The 21497-nt window shown below is 40.3% G+C and overlaps 1 protein-coding gene across 1 annotated transcript in view; it reads right to left on the minus strand.

The window, feature by feature from the left end:
- Window positions 1-21497, minus strand: part of megf11 (multiple EGF-like-domains 11) — a 75725-nt gene that overhangs the window by 15934 nt on the left and 38294 nt on the right. The window contains exons 7-11 of the mRNA XM_061035450.1: window positions 7721-7967; window positions 7440-7560; window positions 6168-6304; window positions 3502-3714; window positions 2864-3038 (exon numbers count right to left, since the gene is read on the minus strand). Coding sequence (XP_060891433.1) covers window positions 2864-3038; window positions 3502-3714; window positions 6168-6304; window positions 7440-7560; window positions 7721-7967 — 893 coding nt within the window. The remainder of the gene's footprint in view (window positions 1-2863; window positions 3039-3501; window positions 3715-6167; window positions 6305-7439; window positions 7561-7720; window positions 7968-21497) is intronic.

The following is a 21497-nucleotide window of genomic DNA, read 5'->3' on the forward strand; positions in this document are numbered from 1 at the left end:
GCTGCTCACTGCTCTCATTATCATTTTGAACCGAGTTTAAACAGGAGGCAGGAGGAGATGTGCCAATGGACGCCGGGGGCAGAACACACATCTTAAAACATCTCTCCTCCCCGTACACCACATGAAAGCGGCCGTCTGTGAATGAAATTTTTATCAATCGGTTGCAATAACCTTTGTTCTACTGAATATGACAGCATCAAGACTGCTAACAATAGCAGTTCAGTTACAGTTGTTAAGTGTGGAGAGAAGTTGGACCAGCCAGGGGGGGTGGATGGGTGATTGGGGTGGGGGGTGGTGGGGGGGGGGGGGGGGGGGGGGGTTCAGCCTGTCTTCAGAGCAAAGGCAATTTACTGGTGACTGGACTCACGGATAAAATGTCATGCAGCCACAAATGACCACACGGATTTTCGCTGCATCCTTGGCTGCGTCAGACTCCACTTGGTTTCACCCTCATGGTGCAGAGACCGGTGGTTGGTCTGCTCTTGAGAGGGGAAAGGCAGCTCTCTCATTAGCCGACTGATTCATATTCCTTCTGAGCTGCGAAGGAAAGGAGTCTGTATGTGGAGAATCATTATTAATACACGGGCTGTCAGTCCATCGCACGAGAGCAGCAGGACCTTACATAACTACACAGCTGATGGAGGAAGCAACCAGACCTGAGCAGCAGAGAGGCAGCCAGGTCGTCCTTGGCTGAGGCACTAAATTCATACCTACTGGTATCTTAATGTAATTGGAGAGCTTTTTTTACCCCCACAAAGCCTCTAGCTGACACAACATTGATCAGCACGGTATCCATTGAGACTAGATGCAAATGGCATCACTAATTACCAATCAGTCCAACTCCTTAACAGTTCATCTAACTGCTGGATGAGTGACTGCAGTTTAAAATTCATGCAGCAAGACAGAAAATGAACCCCTGAACCTTTTGATGAGGGTGGAAAGCCCTGAGAGATGGGAAAATGATTTGTTTTCACCACCTACAAAGGCAGGCTGGAATCCATTTCGAATGCAGCATTATTTCAGATAGAGCGGTATCAACAGAATCTGTAGAAATTGTACACAGAGAGGAAATGTGACTGCGAGTGCATGCCGCAGATCGAGCAGGACAATGCCTGAAAAGGTAACATGTAATCACTTTGTCCCTGTCAAAAGAGCATGTCCAATTACTAGAGCTAAATCAAGCGTGCAGGCTCCAGCACTTTGCTTGGTTTGCCCCCTGATGGGAGTCCTGAACAAAGATGCAGCGGGGAGGCTTAGTCCTATCAGCTGTATCCAGGGAAAATGACTTCACCAGCAATCACACTTGTCATTGCCATCAACAACCATGTTTTAAAAAGCCAAACTGTGTAATAAAACATGCGACGTGCAGGTGAAAATAAGTTACACACTCGCAGGTAAGCGTCATGATCCCAGCTCTACATTTCTGTTTTGTTTGCACAGCAGAAGCTTCAGTTAAAGTATCAAAAACTACAGCAAGCATTCCCCCCATCCCTCTCCCCTGAACACACAGACACACACAGATACACACACACACACAAACACACACAAATCCACCATATGAGGTGAGTCTGCTCCCATCTGACTTCCTCCTTTTCTATCCAGCTCTTGCCCTCTAGGTCTGTTTAATGGATCTGGCAGCTCTTCCCAGCAGCCGCCAAAGAGAACAGGTGGAGCAAATTAAGACACAGTCTGCGGCCCCGCTCACTAGCTCAATTCACCACAGTGGCCCGCTGTAAGACACAGGCAATTTCCACAGAAATGTAATGTTGGCAGAGATGTACCCTCTTGGTCTCTGCTGCTCTGTAACTCCAGATTGCGAGACAAGAAATACAATAGATGAACTGATTGAAGTTGAACAACTAATTTGACAGTAGTGAGAGGGGACAATATGGCTGCACAAAATCTACTTGAACGGCAGAAGTATATAGGTCAAAGATTACATTTTGCCACAATTGGTCTAGGACTTTTAGTCTCACCTGTGCAACAAGTCATGGAATTATCATCTGTGTTAGAGATATACATAAAGCTGGTTATTAATGTCAGGAAAGTTTTGGACCAGAGAATGAATCTTTTTGGAAGAGGTTTCTTGTGGTGAAATCCAGAACATCCATAATAAGGCAATAATAAAATACCTCACCTTGCTTCTTCCTGCTTGTGTACAAAAAGCTTCTAAAGTATACTGGGACCACTTCCAAAACTTTACAACAACAACAATGACGCAAACTTTTACTAGAGTCGCCAATAACATGAAGTATCAATCAAAGCAACCACCTTCACAAGTAAAGCTTGTAACACAGAAGGATTGATTGTTCCCCAGCATGGGCTCTGAGTGATATATAGACACAATACTGAGGCCCTTATAAGAATCTGCGTTCTTGTTTTATGCAACTTCAGGTTTTTTTTAAGGGTTACGGAGATTACAAGGAGCAAGGTTACAAAGACAATTAACCTATGACAGCTTCATGAAAAATTAAGGTTACCAAAAGCATAATTATGAGATGGCACTCCGTAATTATAGCGGTGATTCAATTAAAATAGAGAGCAAAGTGGAAACATGTTAAATGATGATGGAGGGTTTAATGCATTTTAAATGTCTTCAGTGATTTTTCCTCCATTTGTGTTTTCTTTGTCAATAAAGTTCCACATTTTTTATTTTATTTCTTGTTTTCAGATTTGTCTTCCTTCAGGGAATAAGGACTATGAATTGTTTTTGTTATGTACATTTTTTTTATCATGTTAGCTATTAAGAAAAAACTAAAAAAAAAAAAGCACAAAATCTTTATAAAAAAATAAATTTTTAGTCGCCATAAAGCATATACAAGCCAGTGATGTGTGCACAAGTAAAGCAGTTTCTGATGCTCACCATGAACCCAGGGGCACATATACAGGAACCTGTGACAGGATGGCAGTCAGCTCCATTGGTGCAGCTGCAAGACAGCATGCATCCCTCTCCATAGTATCCAGGCGGGCAGGTCTCATTACAGTAGAGCCCCGTCCATCCTGCAGCGCAGGTGCATTCACCAGAGAGCGGGTGGCAGCTACAACATAATGAGGAAAAAAGGGCAACAACAGGAAGAAAAGGAGTGAAGTTTTAGCTGAGAGAATCAACACTTCATTGGAGAGCAGGGTCAAAGTGGGAAGTCTGTGCCAACAGCAATTCATCCATCTGTGTGTCTACGTGCTTGTTTCAGATAGATGAGGTGTCTCTTTTCTCCTTCGCTCTGTAATGACTTCTACGGTCGGTACCCTACTCCAGCCGGAATCAGAGCATTAACATTGCATTAACTATGAATGCAGCTGAGAAATTATGAATGAAGCAAAGGTCGCGATTAAAAGCTAACTGGATGACATGGCGGTGGTGTCCAGACTAAGAATGAGAGCTGGCTTAGAGCAAAAAAAAAACAAAAAACTCAACTCTGGAAGACTATTCTTATGGAGCTACTGGTAGGTTTGCTTCAGAGCTGCAGACTGTGTGTGGTATATCACTGATGTCTCACTTACCTCACAGTGTTGCTGGTATTACACGGGCAGTACTTGTCACAGATGAGGCCGTAGAGGCCCGGAGGACAGAATCTCTCTTGGCAATTAGGGCCCTTAAAGCCTGTTTCACAGAGACAGGCTCCATTGATGTGGTGACACTTGGCTCCATTCTGACACTCACACTTCTGGTTGCACTGAGGACCGAAGGTGCCCACAGGACAGTCATCCTGACACCTGGAGGAAAATTACACATTCTTTTAAATTGGTGCGAAATATTTCAAGTATATTAGAAATGTTTTTAGCCTAGGACGGTAACATGAAGTTCAAATGTTACACAGTTTAAAGCAGCACTGTATCTGTGAAGCACCAAAACCATTAAAGCTCAATCAGTAAAGCATTTCAACAATTATTCAAGCAACAGGAAATTAAAAAAAACACAAATCTTGATACAATACTTTTGTTGTCAGGGAAAAATCTCAAATACTCTTCTTGTAAAGGCTTACACGTTTTTTTTTTTGTTTTTTTTTTTACCTTTTTGATTACTATTATATTATTTGTTTAATTCAAAACTTTTGGGTAATTTAAACAGCTTTAAACTATTAATTGAATAAATAACATAATAAAACATGCTTTCAACATGTAATTATTGTTTTTGTTTTTAGTTATGTCATTTCTATCTCTGTTATTATACCAACACTACTGTTAGTGCACCCAAATATAAATCTTAAATCAAACAACAGAATTGAAACTATAGTTTTAATGAAAATACATATACAGTATATATTTATTTATTTTACAAACTGTCATTTTCATATTAAAAAATATGTCATTTTTAGGAGGCATTGTTTTTTATTTGTTTCTGTTTTAAGATTTAATCGTACAAAGCCAGATAAAGTTACAGCTTGGCGCTGGCTTCTTACATCTTTCTGTATAGAACTTGCAAAATAGCATCATTTCTGTCTTTTAAACATTTTGAGACTGCTGTTGTCTGTGCAGTTCTGTATGATTTCTTTCTTGTCTTCTCTCACCTGCAGCTGTTTAAAAAATGGAGCAGCCAGAATCCTCACAGGTGAAAACAGAGACCATATCTCACCTACAGTGAGCTCTCTTTACTGGACACCAGTGAGGCAAAGAATTTATTTCAACATTCCTTCCTTTTTTTCTACAGAATGGATTGTCTCCGGTTTATTTCAGAACTGTTCTTCACGTTTTACCAGTTCAGACACCTCCCGTGCCCGATAACTGCTTGTCATTCCTCCGACAGACAAACAATAGGGGATTTTTTATTGTCTGTGTAATGTGGCTGGTGTTTAATATTTTCATCATAATTCTTTTTTTTTTGTAGTTTTTTCAGATTTGATAATTTCTATGTTGATTTTTCCTTTTCCTTTAAAGCATTTTGGTCAATGCTTGCAAACACCTTTGTCACGATTCATCACAAAGCGAGGTCAGTGAAGGTTTCTTAAAGGAGCAGCTTCTTTTCTTATTTTGGAATAAAACTCTTTAGCTGCTACTGTCATTTAAATCCAAATATTGTTATATTCACATTTTTTATATTCAATGACTTATCAAATGACAAGTTCAATATATAAGATTGAAACAATTCCTAATTGAATGGTCAGCTTTAAAGTAGTACATGACAGTGAGGCCTGAGAGCAGCTCACGACTCAAGTCTCTCTGCGAGGTTGACAAGATTTAGTGATCATCGTCAACCACAATCTAGAAAAGCACAACTTTCTCCACATGAAGAACTGAGGCAGATCAGAAAATAGATTTTTTTTCTTCTCTTAAATATACCGACTTCACTATAGAATCAATCTCAAGAGTCTAACAAAGCTATTACAAATAGCTCAATTAAATTATCAAATGGGCGAGTTATGTTTCATGTTTAAACTACCCGGCTTTAGTTTCATCAGGGGACATTGGTGTTATAATGGTAGACATCAGAGGGTGCAGGCTAACACAATCTCAGATTATTCCTGGCAGGTTAATTCACCTGCCACTGACAAAATGAATGAGGGCAATTTTGCAAAATAATAAAGTAAAGGGAAGGTCTTGTCGAGGAAGTGTTTCTATCCAGAGACAATTGCTTTGGCTGAACTAATAAACCCGGCTGCTGTGGGCTGCTCTGGCAGGCACGGGGAACTGAAAAGATGTGTGGATTTCAATGAGACCTTAATATAAGCCCATTACTTATAATTAATGAGCAGATTCCAAACAGCATGTAGTCCATGGTGAGATCAATGGACAGGCTGGGAGAAGAGGAGGATGAAGGCTGAAGACATGAAACCTAGCCGGCCAGCATGAAGTAAGAGATTAATTAAACATAAACACGACTATTAAAAGCTTCCAATCCACTGTCAGATGGACTAATAGGAAATTTTAAATGCTTATTTCTCTTGAGTGTGAGATGATTCTGATATTTTCTCTGAGAAGAAAAGCCAGGTTTGTGCCTAATTAGATGTCAACAAAGAGACTAGGTCAATGAGTTACTTTAGAACGTGTAACTGTCGGCATGAAACCTTACGTTTGTATTTATATCAATAAATCATGTTTCTGTCTGATCTCGTTTTAAAAGAGGAATACAAGCATTTTCACAGAGTTCTTCACCAAATGCTTCGGTGTGTAATAAATGAGCAGTGTGTGTGTGTGTGTGTGTGTGTGTGTCAGAGGTGTGTCCTGTGTACCTGCGGCCACTGAAGCCAGCCGCACACTTGCACTGCCCGGTGACGTGGTCACACAGTCCGCCGTTACGACAGGAACAGTCCTTGCTGCAGTTGATACCGTACTTGCCAAGAGGGCACGGCTGGGCACAAACTGAACCCTTTGCGAAACAGCCAGCAGAGAACCAAATGAGAAGCTTTGCTCACGACTACAACTCAACAGGACTGAAATGCATAAAACTGATACTAACAGAGACTTTTTCCCCCTGTTGTTTAGACAATCAAAGACAAACTCTTCTAGTTTTCCTGTCTGCTTCAGGTATATTTCTTATTCCCTACTATAGTATTTAAGCATAAATAAGTATCACATTCTAGATACAACAATATGACAACAGTTATCAAAAAAAACAATTGTCATTGGACACTTTTTCATCTTCATCATCTTCATCGAGCACATCCAGCTCAAACTACATTTTTTCATTTCAAATAAGCAATGCTGCACTAGCAAAGAATAAATATATAATCAGGTTTGGCAATATGACCGTATATATATATATATATATATAATGGAATAATAAACATTTGAGAACCTGTAAAGATGTGATCAGACTGTTCATATCGTGGCATGTAAACATCAGAAATATCTACATATTTGATGTACTTTTTGACCCCATTAAAACATTTGCTAATAGCGCGTACAGAGGATATAGTCCTCATCGCAGTGGCCGTGGGTTCGAATCCAACATCGGCCCTTTGCTGCACGTCATCCCCCACTTTCTCTTCCCAATATTTCCTGTCTCCCTTCAGCTGTCATATTCAATAAGGGCAAAAAGGCCCTTAAACAAAACTTTAAAAAAAATTGAAAATCAACTTTTTTTTTCATTGGTTTTCACAGAAGAGAGAGAGACAAATGGGGAGAGAACCAGAAGAGGACATGAAACAAGCTGATATTCAACAAGGATTGTTTTCTTGAAAACCTTTCCTACGGGGACATTGCAACAAAACCACTTTATATCGTGGAGCATATATCCCCTAGACAATATAAAGAGTAAGGGGTTTAAAAAAAAAATGTGCAAAACTTTCCCAATTTAATGTTTTTGTTTTTTTTTACTTTGAAGAGAATCCTGGGTTTTCATTAATAATCAAACACAGCAAGTTGATGCTGGCGTCCATGTTCTCAGCGTGTCAGTCACTTCTGTAAAGATTGTATTGGAGATACAAACACTGTTTTCATGGGTTTCAACTATTTCTAACCTTCTCTCTTGTTTTCTTTCCACCTTTGCGTGTGTGACCTACCGTCCAACCTGCAGGGCAGGAACAATCTCCTGTGATGTGGTGGCATGTTCCTCCGTTCTGACAGGGGCAGCGCTGCTCACACTGAGGCCCGTGACTCCCCGAGGGGCAGCGCTCTCCACAGCTGTCACCACACACGTCAAAGAGTCAAAAGTGACAGATGCATAGCTTGAGTTTTGCCTGCAGTTCTTTGCATCGACGAAGAACTCTCAGACAAAGAACAAGTGGCAACACAGACACAGACAAAAGTTGAAAAGGAATGAATTTGTTGCTGGTACACTCACAAAGCCCCTGAATACCCTGCTGCACAGATGCACTCTCCTGTCTCGTGGTGGCAGGTGGCACCGTTGAGACACTGGCAGAGAAGCTGGCATGCTTTGCCGTAGTATCCGTGCTCGCAGGGCTCCTCACAACGCCATCCCTGGTACCCATCGGTGCAGACACAGGCACCTGTGATGGGGTTACACTTGGCCCCGTTCTGGCACTGGCAGCGATTACTGCAATGAGGTCCCCAGAAGTCGCTCTCACAGCCTGCAGGCACACATGGAAGAGGCATCGGATTGAGTTGAGAAACAATAGACTAGAATATGCACCAGGTTTTATCCTTGAAAACATCTGCAATCATATGTCTCATGAATGCAAACGTGACATAATTACCCATTAATGGATTCATTAATCCAATATGAAGAATATTGAACATCCCTGGAAATCACGACAATTTTTCTACACAATAAAAACTTTCCCACAGTGCTCCATAAGCTTGATATTGAAATTCCTCATCAGTACATGTCTTTATTAGTGATTCTCCATTGATTCAATTAAATATTATTGTTTCAAGGATGTCTGCAGATATTCTTTTTACTGTCAATGAATTCCAGAAAAAGTCTGTCCATGCAGCCAAAGCTTGATGTTTATTATTCCTTTGTACCATAGAGCTCTATTGTGGTCCAAAACCCATTAAAAATACATCAGTGATCCACACTGTTGCAGGCTGAACATAAGTCATTACCAGGAATATTGGCACCATAGCTCATTTTGAGTCATCCCACAACATTATGAGGTCCACAACCAAAAAAAAAGCAAATTCATCTGTTTGTGTGTGAGCACATGAACCTGTGTAAATATATACATATATATCTATACACACATATATTATATATATATATATATATATATATATATATATATGTATATAATGGTTTGATGGTAGCCGGTTTACATTTTCCATAGGAGAAAAGGCGAGCGGGCTTAGATGAGCCAATAAATTGTTGGTTTTGGTCTTTTTTTGTTTTTTCCTCCCAACAAAAATAAACCTTATACTGTATGGCAGCTTTTCTCTTTTACATTCCTTTACGGTCTTCGCTTCTGCTGTGGGTCAGAGGCTGCAGACATGTATCCAAGCATGCCCCGTGCAGAGGAACACCCTCCACAAGTTTCTATCCATCACTTTGCTAACATTGTCAGACCATCACCTGAAACACATTTAGAGACACGGACGTACAAACAGAAAAGGAGCATGCAAACACAACATGAAAAAAAAAGGACCTGAGACAGAAATCAAAACAAGACTGTATGTGTGTCTCTGTTTCACACCTACAAAATCTCCTCGGATGTGAGTGAAGCTTCTGTAAGACAAACATGAAGCCAGCAACACGGCAGAAGAACATTCATATCTCTTGTCAATTTGAGCTTTCCAAAACATTAATCAAACTGTAAGTGACTCAAGAAAACACAGCACATACCGAGCAGCGAAGCATCACCAGCTGCCTTACACCACAGCTGCTAAATCAAGATAACACCTTTAAGAATGTCTTCCTTTAGGTCACTAAATTTGATGTATTGGACACAATGTACAGGTCTAAACAATGTAACAAGGAGGAGGTTTGTCACATAACCATTGATTTTCTTTTTGACTTGTTTAAACTCAGCATTGTTTGAGGGGATTTATTCCCTTATATCAACAAACATTATTTAATTGTGTGACATATGGCAGCTTAACATTTTTTAATTCCTCAAAACTTAGACAAAATGTACGAACTTAATTTCTTTTTTTAACTAAATTCAAGCTGGTGTAATAAAATCTGGACAAGGGAAGAAATGTCGAACAAGCCAACAGGGACACAAAATTCCAGCATGTATTCTCCGTTATTTAGTACAGCGTTACTTCCATGTTTTAAATATGGGTTTGCTGATGTATAAGCAAAACTGTGGTTGAAACAATGAACTTGACCTTTCATTCAGATTTTTTTTTTCTAGTCTCCACAATCGATCTTGGTCCTAACATATTTAGAAGCAAATGTTGATGCTATCCTAACTTAAGGTAACTTTGCCTTTCATTCAGTGGTTTGTTGTTGGTGCACAATCGGTTTGATCAAGCTTGTTTGCATCATAAAAACGTGTCAGGAATGTGATAAGTATCTTCTTTTTTTTTTTTTTACACATCATCAGCTCATGTTTAAAGCTTTGCTTTAATTAATTGTTGGGGTCAGAGCAATGCGGGGTCAAGTGTCTTGCCCAAGGACACATCGGACATGTTGCTCAGCTGGGTATCTAACCCTCGAACTTCCGGCTGAGAGGCGACAACTCAACTGAGCCACAGACCCCCCCCCCCTCCCCCCATGATGACAATTAACAACTTTTCAAAACAGTTGCTGATCTTTCTCTGTCAGTTAATCAGTCAGTTGATCTAACGGTCATTTCCACACAGATTCCAGCATACTGAAAGGAAGAAGAACGAGAGAGGCCAAACAGATTCTGCTGTGGTGTTAGCTAAGTGATTTAGGTCTTTTTCACATTGCATTTAAAGTAATAACATCAGAAATATTTATGCAGATTTATTATATTTTCACACAAATTCGGGGGCACTCTCCTTGTTGTATTGTGACTCAAATCATGCATAAACCACGAGAAAAAAAAACTCAACCGATCAAGCAGGTGTGAAAAATATCTCGCTTCCGTCACTAAGAAACCGGTGAAAATATCATTCCAAACCAGAATAAGTATACAGTATGAGATGATCATATACCACAAGCATCATAAAAAAAGACCTTAACAACACCTTGAAATTAATCTGCACAGAGGGAAGCAAATGTGCAAGCTGTTCACACCTCTAAGGGACTGGAGGGAAGAGCAAAAGAGGAGAGAAAGATTAAAAACACAAGGAAGGGGAGATATTCCTTTTTTAATTTTTTTTTAAACTGTTACTTTCTTCTTTTAACACCTTTTTCAGGTGCAACTTCAGCGGTCAGCTGTCACACAAGCGGTGGGGAAAACAAATTCTGTAGGCCCTGGAAGTATTTTAACTGTCGCTACGCTGACACTCATGACAAATGCTTACCTTTCAGACTTTGCAAAGTGTACTTTTAACTGACTAATTGTATTGAGTTTGGAGTAATAATGCAGAGAGGTTCAATTAGACGGAAAAAAAAAAAACACTTGAATGAAACAAAGCTAATCCTCTGTGACGACTCTGCAAATACAGAAACCCCAAAGGTGCCATCTCCTAACAAGGAGACAGGAAAATGAGCTTCCCCAGCTGTATTATAGTAACGTCAGACAATCAGTTCAGTTATACACATAGCTGCTCTACGTCGGTAAACGTGAGGAGCTCAGTGATATCAGGTGGTACCTAAGGGAATGATGTCAAACAAGCATGTCCCACATTCCTCAGGGAATTGCTTTGTGGGGAAAAAAACTACATGTCCCATAAACTACAAGCAAATAGGCTAATCCTCAAGGTTAAAAGAACAACTAGCTTTTATGTAAAGAACAATGGGCACTGAGCTGAGGTGGTTGGCTGTCTTCTCTCTCTCACCAGGGTAATTGTTCTTCTGAGGATATGGAGGTGATTTAAGCGATTGCTGAGACTTAAGTCTCTTCAGCAGCAGCAGCAGCTCTTGTATCGCCTCACATAAAAGCCCAGCTTGACGTCCGGGCTGAATATTCCAGTATTGATTCTCAAATCATCACAGGCGCAGTCCAGAATGTAAAGACACAATGCAGCCCCTCCTTGTATGCTCGCTTTGCCAGAGCCATGATCAGCCAGAGCGGGAGCTTAATGAAGCCAGTGTCATGGTCGGCACTGAGGCCTGTTTTTCCAGGTACGCAGCAGGAAGATGATCAGCCCTTCCCTGGTACGGACAGGTCTGCCCTGAAGGGGGTCTTGGAACACTTGGCCGGTGCAGTATTACTTCTGTGGTTGGAGAGACTAGAGGCCACATTACAGGGCTCACATTGATTTGATCTAATCTGTTCCTGGCCTCCAGTCTGACATGAATGAGTTCCCTGAAGGTTGAGCCGCTGCCACGCAAACGACCCTGGCACATTAAATGTGAGGTGTGTGTGGGTAATGGATGAGCAGTTTAGCTGGAACTTGGTTTAGCACTCCTTAAGCACTCATCAGAGCTCGCTGTGCACAGAAAAACCTCAGCATAGTGCAAAAACAGGCACTGTGTGTGTGTTACTGAAGACATCATCACCACCTCTGCTTTCAGCTCTGTAAGCCGACCACACTATATTCAGAGTGCATTTTTTTTAAACATGTTCAAATGTGATGTCAGTAAAAAAAATATAACAAATAAAACCAGCCCAGAAGAGGGAAACTGAAATAAACCAAAATATATCCAGCTCTTAATTTGCAGACTTTCCTGCTGCTTATAGGAGATTCACAAATGTTACCACTTGAAGTTTTAAACCTTCTTTAGCTTGCAGTTAGAGGCCTCAGCACATTGAGAGCAAAGCCCATTATCTTGCTGTCTCTCCTACACAGAGGTTTCTCCAACTTTACCCAGCAGTCTCACACTTCCCCGCTCTGACAGCATTTAACCGTGATTAAGGAGTCAGAGTTCACGATGAGCTGTAGGCAAAAAACAGAAACAGCAGAAGAAAGTGTATATCATGAAGGCTGCAGCTTTTGGTGTTTACAGCTAAATTGTACGAGATGATGAGGACCCCCAGTGGGTTGTGGTGCGTAGACAAGTCTGAAGCCGAGATCCAGCCGATTAACTGGACTGGCCCAGGTCAGGGAGCCTAACCAGAGGACACATACACCAGCCAGCCTGGACTCTCGGAGCTCATAATGCATAACAGCTGCAATGAGGATAACCTCACACACAGGGAAAGGTCCAATCCCAAGGTGCTGAGTATAATCCCTTTGGCTAGAACAAAACAGATCACGTTGAGGGGGAAACTTCTGAAGGTGAAGTCCAAATGAACGGATATGAGAGTGGCGATGGTGGAGCTGAGCTTTGAAGTGTGCTCAGGAGTTTGCATGATTACGGACAGGCTGCAACAGGATTAAACCCAAACAGCTTTCAGCAGCTGGCTACATTCAGAAGTTCTCCTGAACTTGGTCCTCTCCAGCAAAATGTTTTGTAACTGTTCTCTGTCAGTCTTTGCCACCGAAAGCTTTCAGAGCAAAAAATCAGAAGTGGAGCTCTTTAAAGAGAACATCCCTCCATAGTCAAAAAAAAAACAAAAAACAGAGTTTTGTACTTCTACTACTTTATTCAGGTGGATGCAATAAAAAAAAAAAAAAAAAAAATAAAAAAGGGCTTCAATTGAGTCACGGCTGGATTGGTATAAACGCAGGCCACTTGGGGTGCTTCGTGCAGACAGACTCTTGCTTCTTTGCCAGCTCTTACTTTGAAAACCACATTACTGCAATTGGAATATTTGGCACGGAGCCCGACTTCACTCCCCAGTGCCCGAGTGGCTGGCTGTCACATAACTATTATTAACACACACTGTTGACACTTGAGGAATAACTTAACTCAGACAGAGAATTTTTTTTTTTTTTCTCATAATTTCTCTGTCTCCCAAGAGCCTTTTTACTCATCGCTTACTCTTCAGCAGAGCTTGTGGCAAAGCAAAGCTGCGTGACTCATTGTCTTCACAAGTCTCCTGCATCGCCTCTTGAGAAAAGTGCACCTCAGAGTTTCATATTGTCTGATTCACACTTTGTACCAACATCTTTGTTCTTTCTTTTTTTTCTTTTTTGCCCTTTTTTGACACATCTGAATTTTTCAAATTACGCTCCATGACCAGAATTAATATCGGCAAGTCCCCATTTCAAACCGGGATAAAGAGGCTGGCTTTAAAATTCTACAATGATCATTTTTAAAAGGAACAATGAAACAATTCTGCCTACAATTTAGCTGACACGAGGCTCTGTAATATTCTGCTCTTCAGTCAAAATGAGCTATTTGAAAGAGGAGTTATTCAATAAAAGCCTCACTCAACATTCAGCTATTCATCACTGCTCCCTGACTCAATGACGCAGACTAATAGAGTGAAAAGCAGACAGGACTGGTACCGGGGTCTACAGGGAAAGTGATGATTGTTGTGTAAAGTGGTGAATTTGCATTGAGTGATAAATGTCTCTCAGCTTTGTGAAACTTGCAGCAGTAAAAGCTGCCAATATGCTACCAGACAGGCCCCGCTGTCCCCAACATGTTCTGCTGACACCTATTACACCGTTATTTATTCACCCGCAGAAAACCTCAGGCACGACAAGTAAACAGTTTAGATACATCCCTGTGCGCTTGACGAATGATTTTCTAAATATACAGAAGAATCTGCCAATAGTCATGGGGGCAGTTTTGCTGAAATGGAATAACAGCATGCTGCAGATGGTGTTTCTGGGCGTGTCGTTTGTCCTGCACTAATTCATCTTAGCTGAGCCTTTGTGTGTTCATGTTTCCTCTGAGGGGGAAAAAAAACAGCACAGGAACAAGCCCACAACACCACACAAGAGACAATTCACTATAATGCACGGCATGCTCCCTCCTGATACCACCATGCAGTCGGATAAGAAGTAACAAGAACTGACTGTTGCCTATTTGGAAGCACCAAACTAATGAGTGAATAACTTAATTCTTTTAGGACAATGCATTACTGATTAAAAAGACTGGCCTGGTTGTTTATCCGAGGGAGGATCTGATCATTTGTCTAACTTCTATTGAGGATGTGAACCTGGATCAATACCAGCCCTGCAGATGCCAGACGGCGGCTCCTCTGCAGTTCAACTCTAACCGGGTTAACAGGACTGGTGGTCGACCAGGACAGACAAGGCCAGGTCATCTCACGCTTTGGTCTAAACAAAGCACTTAAGAGTGATGCCATGTATAAAGCGCGGCCCCCTCTTTCTAATAAAACAAGCTATGTGGAGCGGCTGTGAGCGACGCCTTTGCATCGGTGCAGTAAACCAGTCACTTGTTCAACAGAACCTGACACGGCTCATGAAAGCTTCTGGATCAGCAAATTGTTACACAGCCCACTGCTCCTTCCAATTAATAATTTACCCTTCACCCCGTCCTGCAGAAAACAGACCCTACGCTATGTAGCCACAGGACAGCAACACAAAAGCAATCAAAGCCGAAGTGGACATTTATCTACAATACACACTGATACACACTGACTTGAGTACACGTAAAGCCATGGTTGTACTGCATCACAGGCGTACTCACACACACAACAGAAAAGTCACGTGCAACAACAAAGTAGCTCAAAAACAATGTCAACCCGATACAATCGAATGTAGCACACTTAATTTACACACATTGATTCCCCATTTTCAATTATTAATTCTAATTAGGATGAAGTACAAAGTGCCATAGGGCAGCAGCAGTCAATGTGAGAGGGTGCAGAAACAGAGAGGAATACTGATGTTCATTCATACAATAACAATAAGGGCAACCCCATCAGCATCGGGACAAAGTCAGCGAGTCCACTGGGCAATCTTTCATCAAAGTTTGCTGCCGAGTTGATGATGCAGCTGTGTGTCTGAAATATTCAGAATCTCTCTCCTCAGATGTTTTGAATTATAACCAGCGACGGATGATGCACACAGATGTTGTATTACGATACAATTTTGAAATATTTGTTCAAATGTAACTTCATTATTTTATGATTATCACATTGATTAAATGTCACTTCTACAAATCAGAGGCAAAGATCTTTATCAAAGCTATAGTCAGGCTGAGACACAGAACATTGTATTAGTTTCTAAATAAGATGCATTGTTATAAACATAACTACAACGATATCAGTATATAAAGCAGTATAAGCCAAAACGCAACCTTCTACAGTATTGTTTGTAACGCTTCAATTAATTTCATCCATTAATGTCCCTTTGACAGAGGTCATTCTGCGTTATGAGTTCTTTAACCTTAAAGTCTCCATGAAACAGAACTTCAGGTGTATGTCGTGAAACAGGATAGAACCAATCACAAGTTGGAAGGCGGGACATAACGCTGGGATGTATTTGATTGCATTGTTACCTTTGAAAAAGCTTTATTATTGGTGTAAAATGAAGTAAGCACCCCTGAGTGCAGGATGAGTCAGGAGACAGTTGAAACGTTTTACAGGAAGAGAAAAGTTATTTTGATGAAAAAAAAATTAACAATAATGAAATATATCTGGCAGATAAATGAAAACTAACAGAAGAACCCCAGAATTAAAACCTGGAAAATGTATTTTTCATTTCATGGGGACTTTATACACTGAAATAAATGTTCTTTATCACATAACATTTCTAAAGCAGGACTCTTACTTGTAGTGGTGTATTAGTGAAGTGTGGTTTAACTACTTTGACTAAAGTAAATGATCTGAATAAACCTCTTCAAGCATCTAAATTGGGTAGACATTTATACTTACAGGAGGCACATCCACTGACACTGAGAAAACCTGAGCCGATTTATATTTTAAATGGTTAAAAAAAGAATAGAATACAAACATTAATCCTCAGACTGAGATGAGACACAATGTAGCAATCCGTCATCCCCCAGAGTTCAATTCAATGTGTGTTCTTTAGCTTGCACTCTCTTGTTTCAGTGCTGCAGTGTGAGAGGTTGTGATTGTTGTGCATCGAGTATTTAATCAAAGGACAGTGACTGATTCTGAAGTATGCTTTATTAATAAGACCCTAAACCAGAGAAATCTGCAGCCGTTACTTTATTCAACACGGTGCCACTTTGTCCCCTGTTTGTGTTTCCTTAACAGACAGGAGAGTTGCAGAAAAACTCAACCCAGCCGAATAAAATAATCTGCGTAATCGTGAATATAACTGTATAACGAGTTTTTCATGCAACGCTAAACATACAAGTTTGTTGCTCTCCAGTCGGAGGAGGCAGAGGCAGTCACAGGTGAATCTAGGACTCACTAGCAGGAATTGCGAGCTTGAAACAGATTTTTTAAACCAGTTTGTTTTAACATCAACATAACATCAATTATTTATGTACGTGCCAGGGCTCCTGTGCTGAAAATAGCAGGTTACAAAAGCAGGTATTGTTTGGTGCATCACCAAACAAAACCACAAAAATTAGCACAAGTGCAGCATGTCACACTATACAGACAATAAAACAACGACCTGCAGCTGTGGAGCTCAATTCAGAGAAACACACTGCCCGATACATCCAAAAGCACTTAAGATGAAAGCAGCTCTTATTTCTTATACAGGTGACCATTGTGCATAAATTCAGTATTTTTAAGTAAGTTTTATTTTTATTTGAGTTTGATTTCAATGATTCCCCCTGACCTGCCAGCTGAATAAAGACACCAGCTTGTTTTAATAAACAAACAAACACTCACAAGAAGATTACATATCGAGTTAACAAACACAGAAATGTGATTTTGAGAATATGCGCCAAAAACCATATACAACTAGAGAGAAGACTTATGTTGTTGTTGTTGTTGTCTTTTGATATACGTACTGTAGGTTTGCACATAATATTTAATTTTTGCTACTGTATTCTAACATTTACATTTTATTTATCATCCTTACTCACTTGCAAAATGCTAAAAAAAATGAATCCATCAATAACCCCTTCAATGTGGAATATACATATCAGTCCTCAATGATCTCTGGGTAAAATGAGTGCCCAGGTCAGTTCAAGAAAAAACGAAAAAAAAAACCTTATTGTCCTGGCTCCATGTCCATGATTTTCTTGACCTGAGCTTACCTCAGTATCAAGCGTCTAAAGTCTTTCCTGTATCAAACACTGTTAAACAATTAGGCTTGAAACACTGCTTTAAAAATGACCACTTTACTTACAGTGGACAGGTCAAATTCATGACAGGTAAATTGAGCTATAAGTGTGAATAGTTTTTAAGCAGGAAATTGTTTAAGGAGGGGAAAAAAATGTGTCAAGAGCAATTTCTTAAATCCCTCCTGCAGCATAACTTGTGTCAAGCTAAATTCATCAGTTTGTTTCAGATGATTATTTCAGAACATTTTTGCTCACACGTTGGGCTGTTGATAGCCTTTGCTTTGCTTTGCTTTGCTTTGCTTTGCTTTGCTGGCATAGCAAATGGAGCCAGTTGATTAAGCCATATTATAGCTTTTTAACATATACTGACTGTGACAGTTAAAACTTTAAATGAAACAACACAGCTGGACTGAGCCGCTGATCTCTGTGAGGGAGAGAAATACAGACTCTCCACTTTTACCTCTGAAACAGGAAAGAGCAAGGGAGTTGTTATTGTCGCTCCTATGGATATTAAGATTGGTGTGTCCAACTTTTATTTCTTAATAAAACTCCAACCGTCATAACTCAATGTGCAACATAAAGGTGGTAACTTTGAAGAATTAAGGGTACACACTGGATTATTATAATCCCCTTCATCAGGATCATGTGGGTGTGGTTTGGTGGATTTGATTGACAGTCACTTTGTTGTATAAGACAACAAACGACTTTCTTTAGATTTTGACAAACTACAATTAAAGAAACAATAAGGACTAGGGCTGGGAATCTTTGGGTGTCTCACGATTCGGTTTCGATTCTTGGGGTCACGATTCGATTCAGAATCAATTTTCGATTAAAAACGATTCTGGATTCATGGATCCATGGATCCAAAGTCTATTTCTGAATAAGTATACTTCAGGATCTACTCCTGTCATCTGTGGGACTGGCTGAATTTCTTGTTGCTCTATTTGGCATTCTACTGAGTTAATGAGCTAAGCCTTAGCACTTAGCAGGGAGTGACTGATTAGCCCAAAAAAAATAAATAATACAAATTAAAAATATAAATCGATTTTTGGACGTCATGAATTGATTTTAAATCTTAGAAAAGAAGAATCTCGATTTTTTTTCTCTAATAAGGACAGTATTACTAATAATGGGGAACAGATGGAGAAACTATATTTTAAGGGCACTAGGTGTATTTAGTAGAACCTGTTCTAAGGTAAATGTTAAATCCTAAAACAATTGTGGGATTTTAAAAGAAAAAATGTCATAATGTTTGACTGTTTGAATGATGAGTTTTTTTTATACCAGGAACTGAAATACATCATGTTTCCATGTCACATTTTTACACTGGATGTTCATAAGAATACCAGTCACTAAATAAAAACAATTAAAGTTGTATTTTCAGTCTCTCAATTTGATTATTGAATTACCTGAAGCTGTACCTGTGCAGTAACTAATAAAGGAATGAAATTGGAGTCAAAGACCAGAAGCTCAGGGAGGTGTAGGAATGCTAATGCTGTGAAAGTTATTTTTCTGTTTGCATGTCTATGTAAACACCGCTTGTCAGTTGTTTACTCAAACCAGTCATTTTATGTGTCAAACAGGGTATTGATCCATCCCTCACTGTAATCACAAACACGATTTAGTGCAGATGGACAATCAGTGAGCCTATCCACCTACAAAATTAAGCCCAACAACACAGAGAGGTGTGTGTACACGCAAACACGCGGATAATTGCTTTTTAATGAGCTCACATTATGTAAATGCTCATCATGAAGCCATAAATCTTTGGATGACTTTCTACCTGCCTGACCACCACTAATACCAACAGACTGACGTGTTACTATTAACAAATTTAACTGTTTAAAAGTGAAGGCTGGACTCTTGTGATGTAAAAAAAAAAGAAGCCTTCAACCTGTCTGTTGAAATTATCCAACTGGAACCAAGAAGACAGCAATTTAAGAAATGTTCGTAAAACTCTAACTTAATAATTTCTCTAGACGTTGGCAAAATGGGGTATAGCAGTGTGATTAATAAACTCGTAGAATGGCACTGAATTCTGTGAAAGATTCAAATGTGTGAGAATAGGAAGTTTGAAAACCACAGCAGAGCGTAAAGCTCAATTAGGCAAGAAGAGCAGCAGCAACAGATAGACAGCCGCAACAATATGAAAGGGCAGAAACGGCAAAACATCTCCAGCCTTTGATTAACACAGAGAAACTGTAGATTAAAGGTTTTTCCCTTTATACCGTCATCTCTCCAGGATAATGCAGATTCTTTGGAGACTTCTTCGAAAAAGAGAGAGAGATGGGGGGGGGGGGGGGACAGGGAAATCCAGGGGTTCATCTCAAATGAACTGCTGGCTCTGAAAGCGGTGTTGTTCTTTCTCTCTCAGAAACTCACTATAGGCCTATGAATTATTCCTCCCGATTCTCAAAGTCAAAGTGAAGCAGAAAGTATACAACAGCAACTTAGGGAGCATTGTGTGTGTGTGTGTGAGAGAGAGAGAGAGAGAGAAAGAAAGAAAGAGAGAGAGGGTGTCTAAAAGGGACACAGAGATAAAGATGCAGGGAGCGAGAGATACTGTAAAAGTAAAGAGGCAGCTAAGAAATGAATCGAGCCATCTGGGAGGAGCAGAAGGTTCTAGCACCTGCCAGCGTGGGGCATAAATCCTAAATCTTCCCTCCACATGACATTTACTATGAGTGACAGAACAGCGGGTTCAAATATTTAAAACACGCACAACGATAGATTGAATCACTGGTCCCTTTTGATTAAAGCTGAGGTTGTCTTGTTTTAAAGGACAAACCCAAACATTTCCATCCAAAATCTTATTTCTGATTAGAGGCAAGGACCAGTATTGATCCACAGACCTCTTTTTTTTTTTTTTGTTCTGTGGTGGAGGGCGATTTTGTCATTCATACTACAGTACGCCTAACCTGAAAAAGAAGTGAGTCCCAGGAACATGTCCCAGAATCATAATACAAGCCAATGTTCAAAGTGCGAGGCTGAGCGAATCACATGGTGTCAAGTTTCTTTGCAAATCTAATTTCTCAGGGGGGCGGGACTCATCACTTTGAGGATGCGTTGAACCTGTACGTCAGCATTTTCCGTCTTTTATCCATCTAAACTCAACTGAAAGGTCTTAATGAAGCGTACGCTGCAGGACATGATGAACTCGGAATCGGTCTGCCGTTCTGCTCACACTTCAAATCTGTCGGGCCGGCGACACGTGCTTGTCTGCACCCAGCAAAAAGACAATTTCAGTGGCATTGACCGTGATCTTAACAGAGTTACTTCAAATAATATATATCGTGCCACGCCGCGGGTTAAGTTATCGTTTCATTGCATGTTCCTGCAACTGCATGTTGGCTGTGCACAGGGCATCATGTCGGTTGTTTATATTGGGTTATTTTTTAGTTGAACTACTCCTTTTGGATCAGTTTCTGCATAACATAGATTGGATCCTCATGAATGCACCTCTGTGTTTGGTCACGATTACATTCCCTCTAAAAATTTCCTCTGATCTTTATCGTCCGAATGCCCTTTTTGTCCATTTTAAGATCCCGAGCTACATCTCTTTGTTCCACTTAGTGCGCCCGAGCTATGCGATAGCGTCTCTGTCTGTCTTGTCCTTTTCCCTTTTTTCCTCTGTGAGAAAAAGCCACCAATCTAATTGAATTTGTGGGCTTTTAATGTCTGCATTACCCTAATCAGAGAAAAAGAGAGGAGAGTTGTTTATCTCGACCTTGGCAGAATTAGCAGAGGGTATTTGCGGAGATGTTGATGCTTTGAAAAAAACAGAAGCAGAAACTATTCCGCAAGATCTTAACCTGTGTTTATATTGATCAGCAAGTTAAAGATGCTTTCAGACACTGATGTGCACTCCGGCCTCAGGGAGAAGAAATGTTCTGGAGACAAAATGCTGTAAACTCACACCAAAGATACCCAACTCCCTCCTGTGATTCTCCTTCAAAGACCGAAGTTCTGCCGTCTAGATAAAACAATGCAACTGTGTGCAAATAAATTTTGTATGAGCTGACCTAGCTTCCAAGTCTTTTTCTGCTATTGTGACTGTATAATAGGGCTGCAGTTA

Source organism: Labrus mixtus, chromosome 4 (assembly GCF_963584025.1).
Source record: "Labrus mixtus chromosome 4, fLabMix1.1, whole genome shotgun sequence".
NCBI classification, from domain to species: Eukaryota; Metazoa; Chordata; class Actinopteri; order Labriformes; family Labridae; genus Labrus; species Labrus mixtus.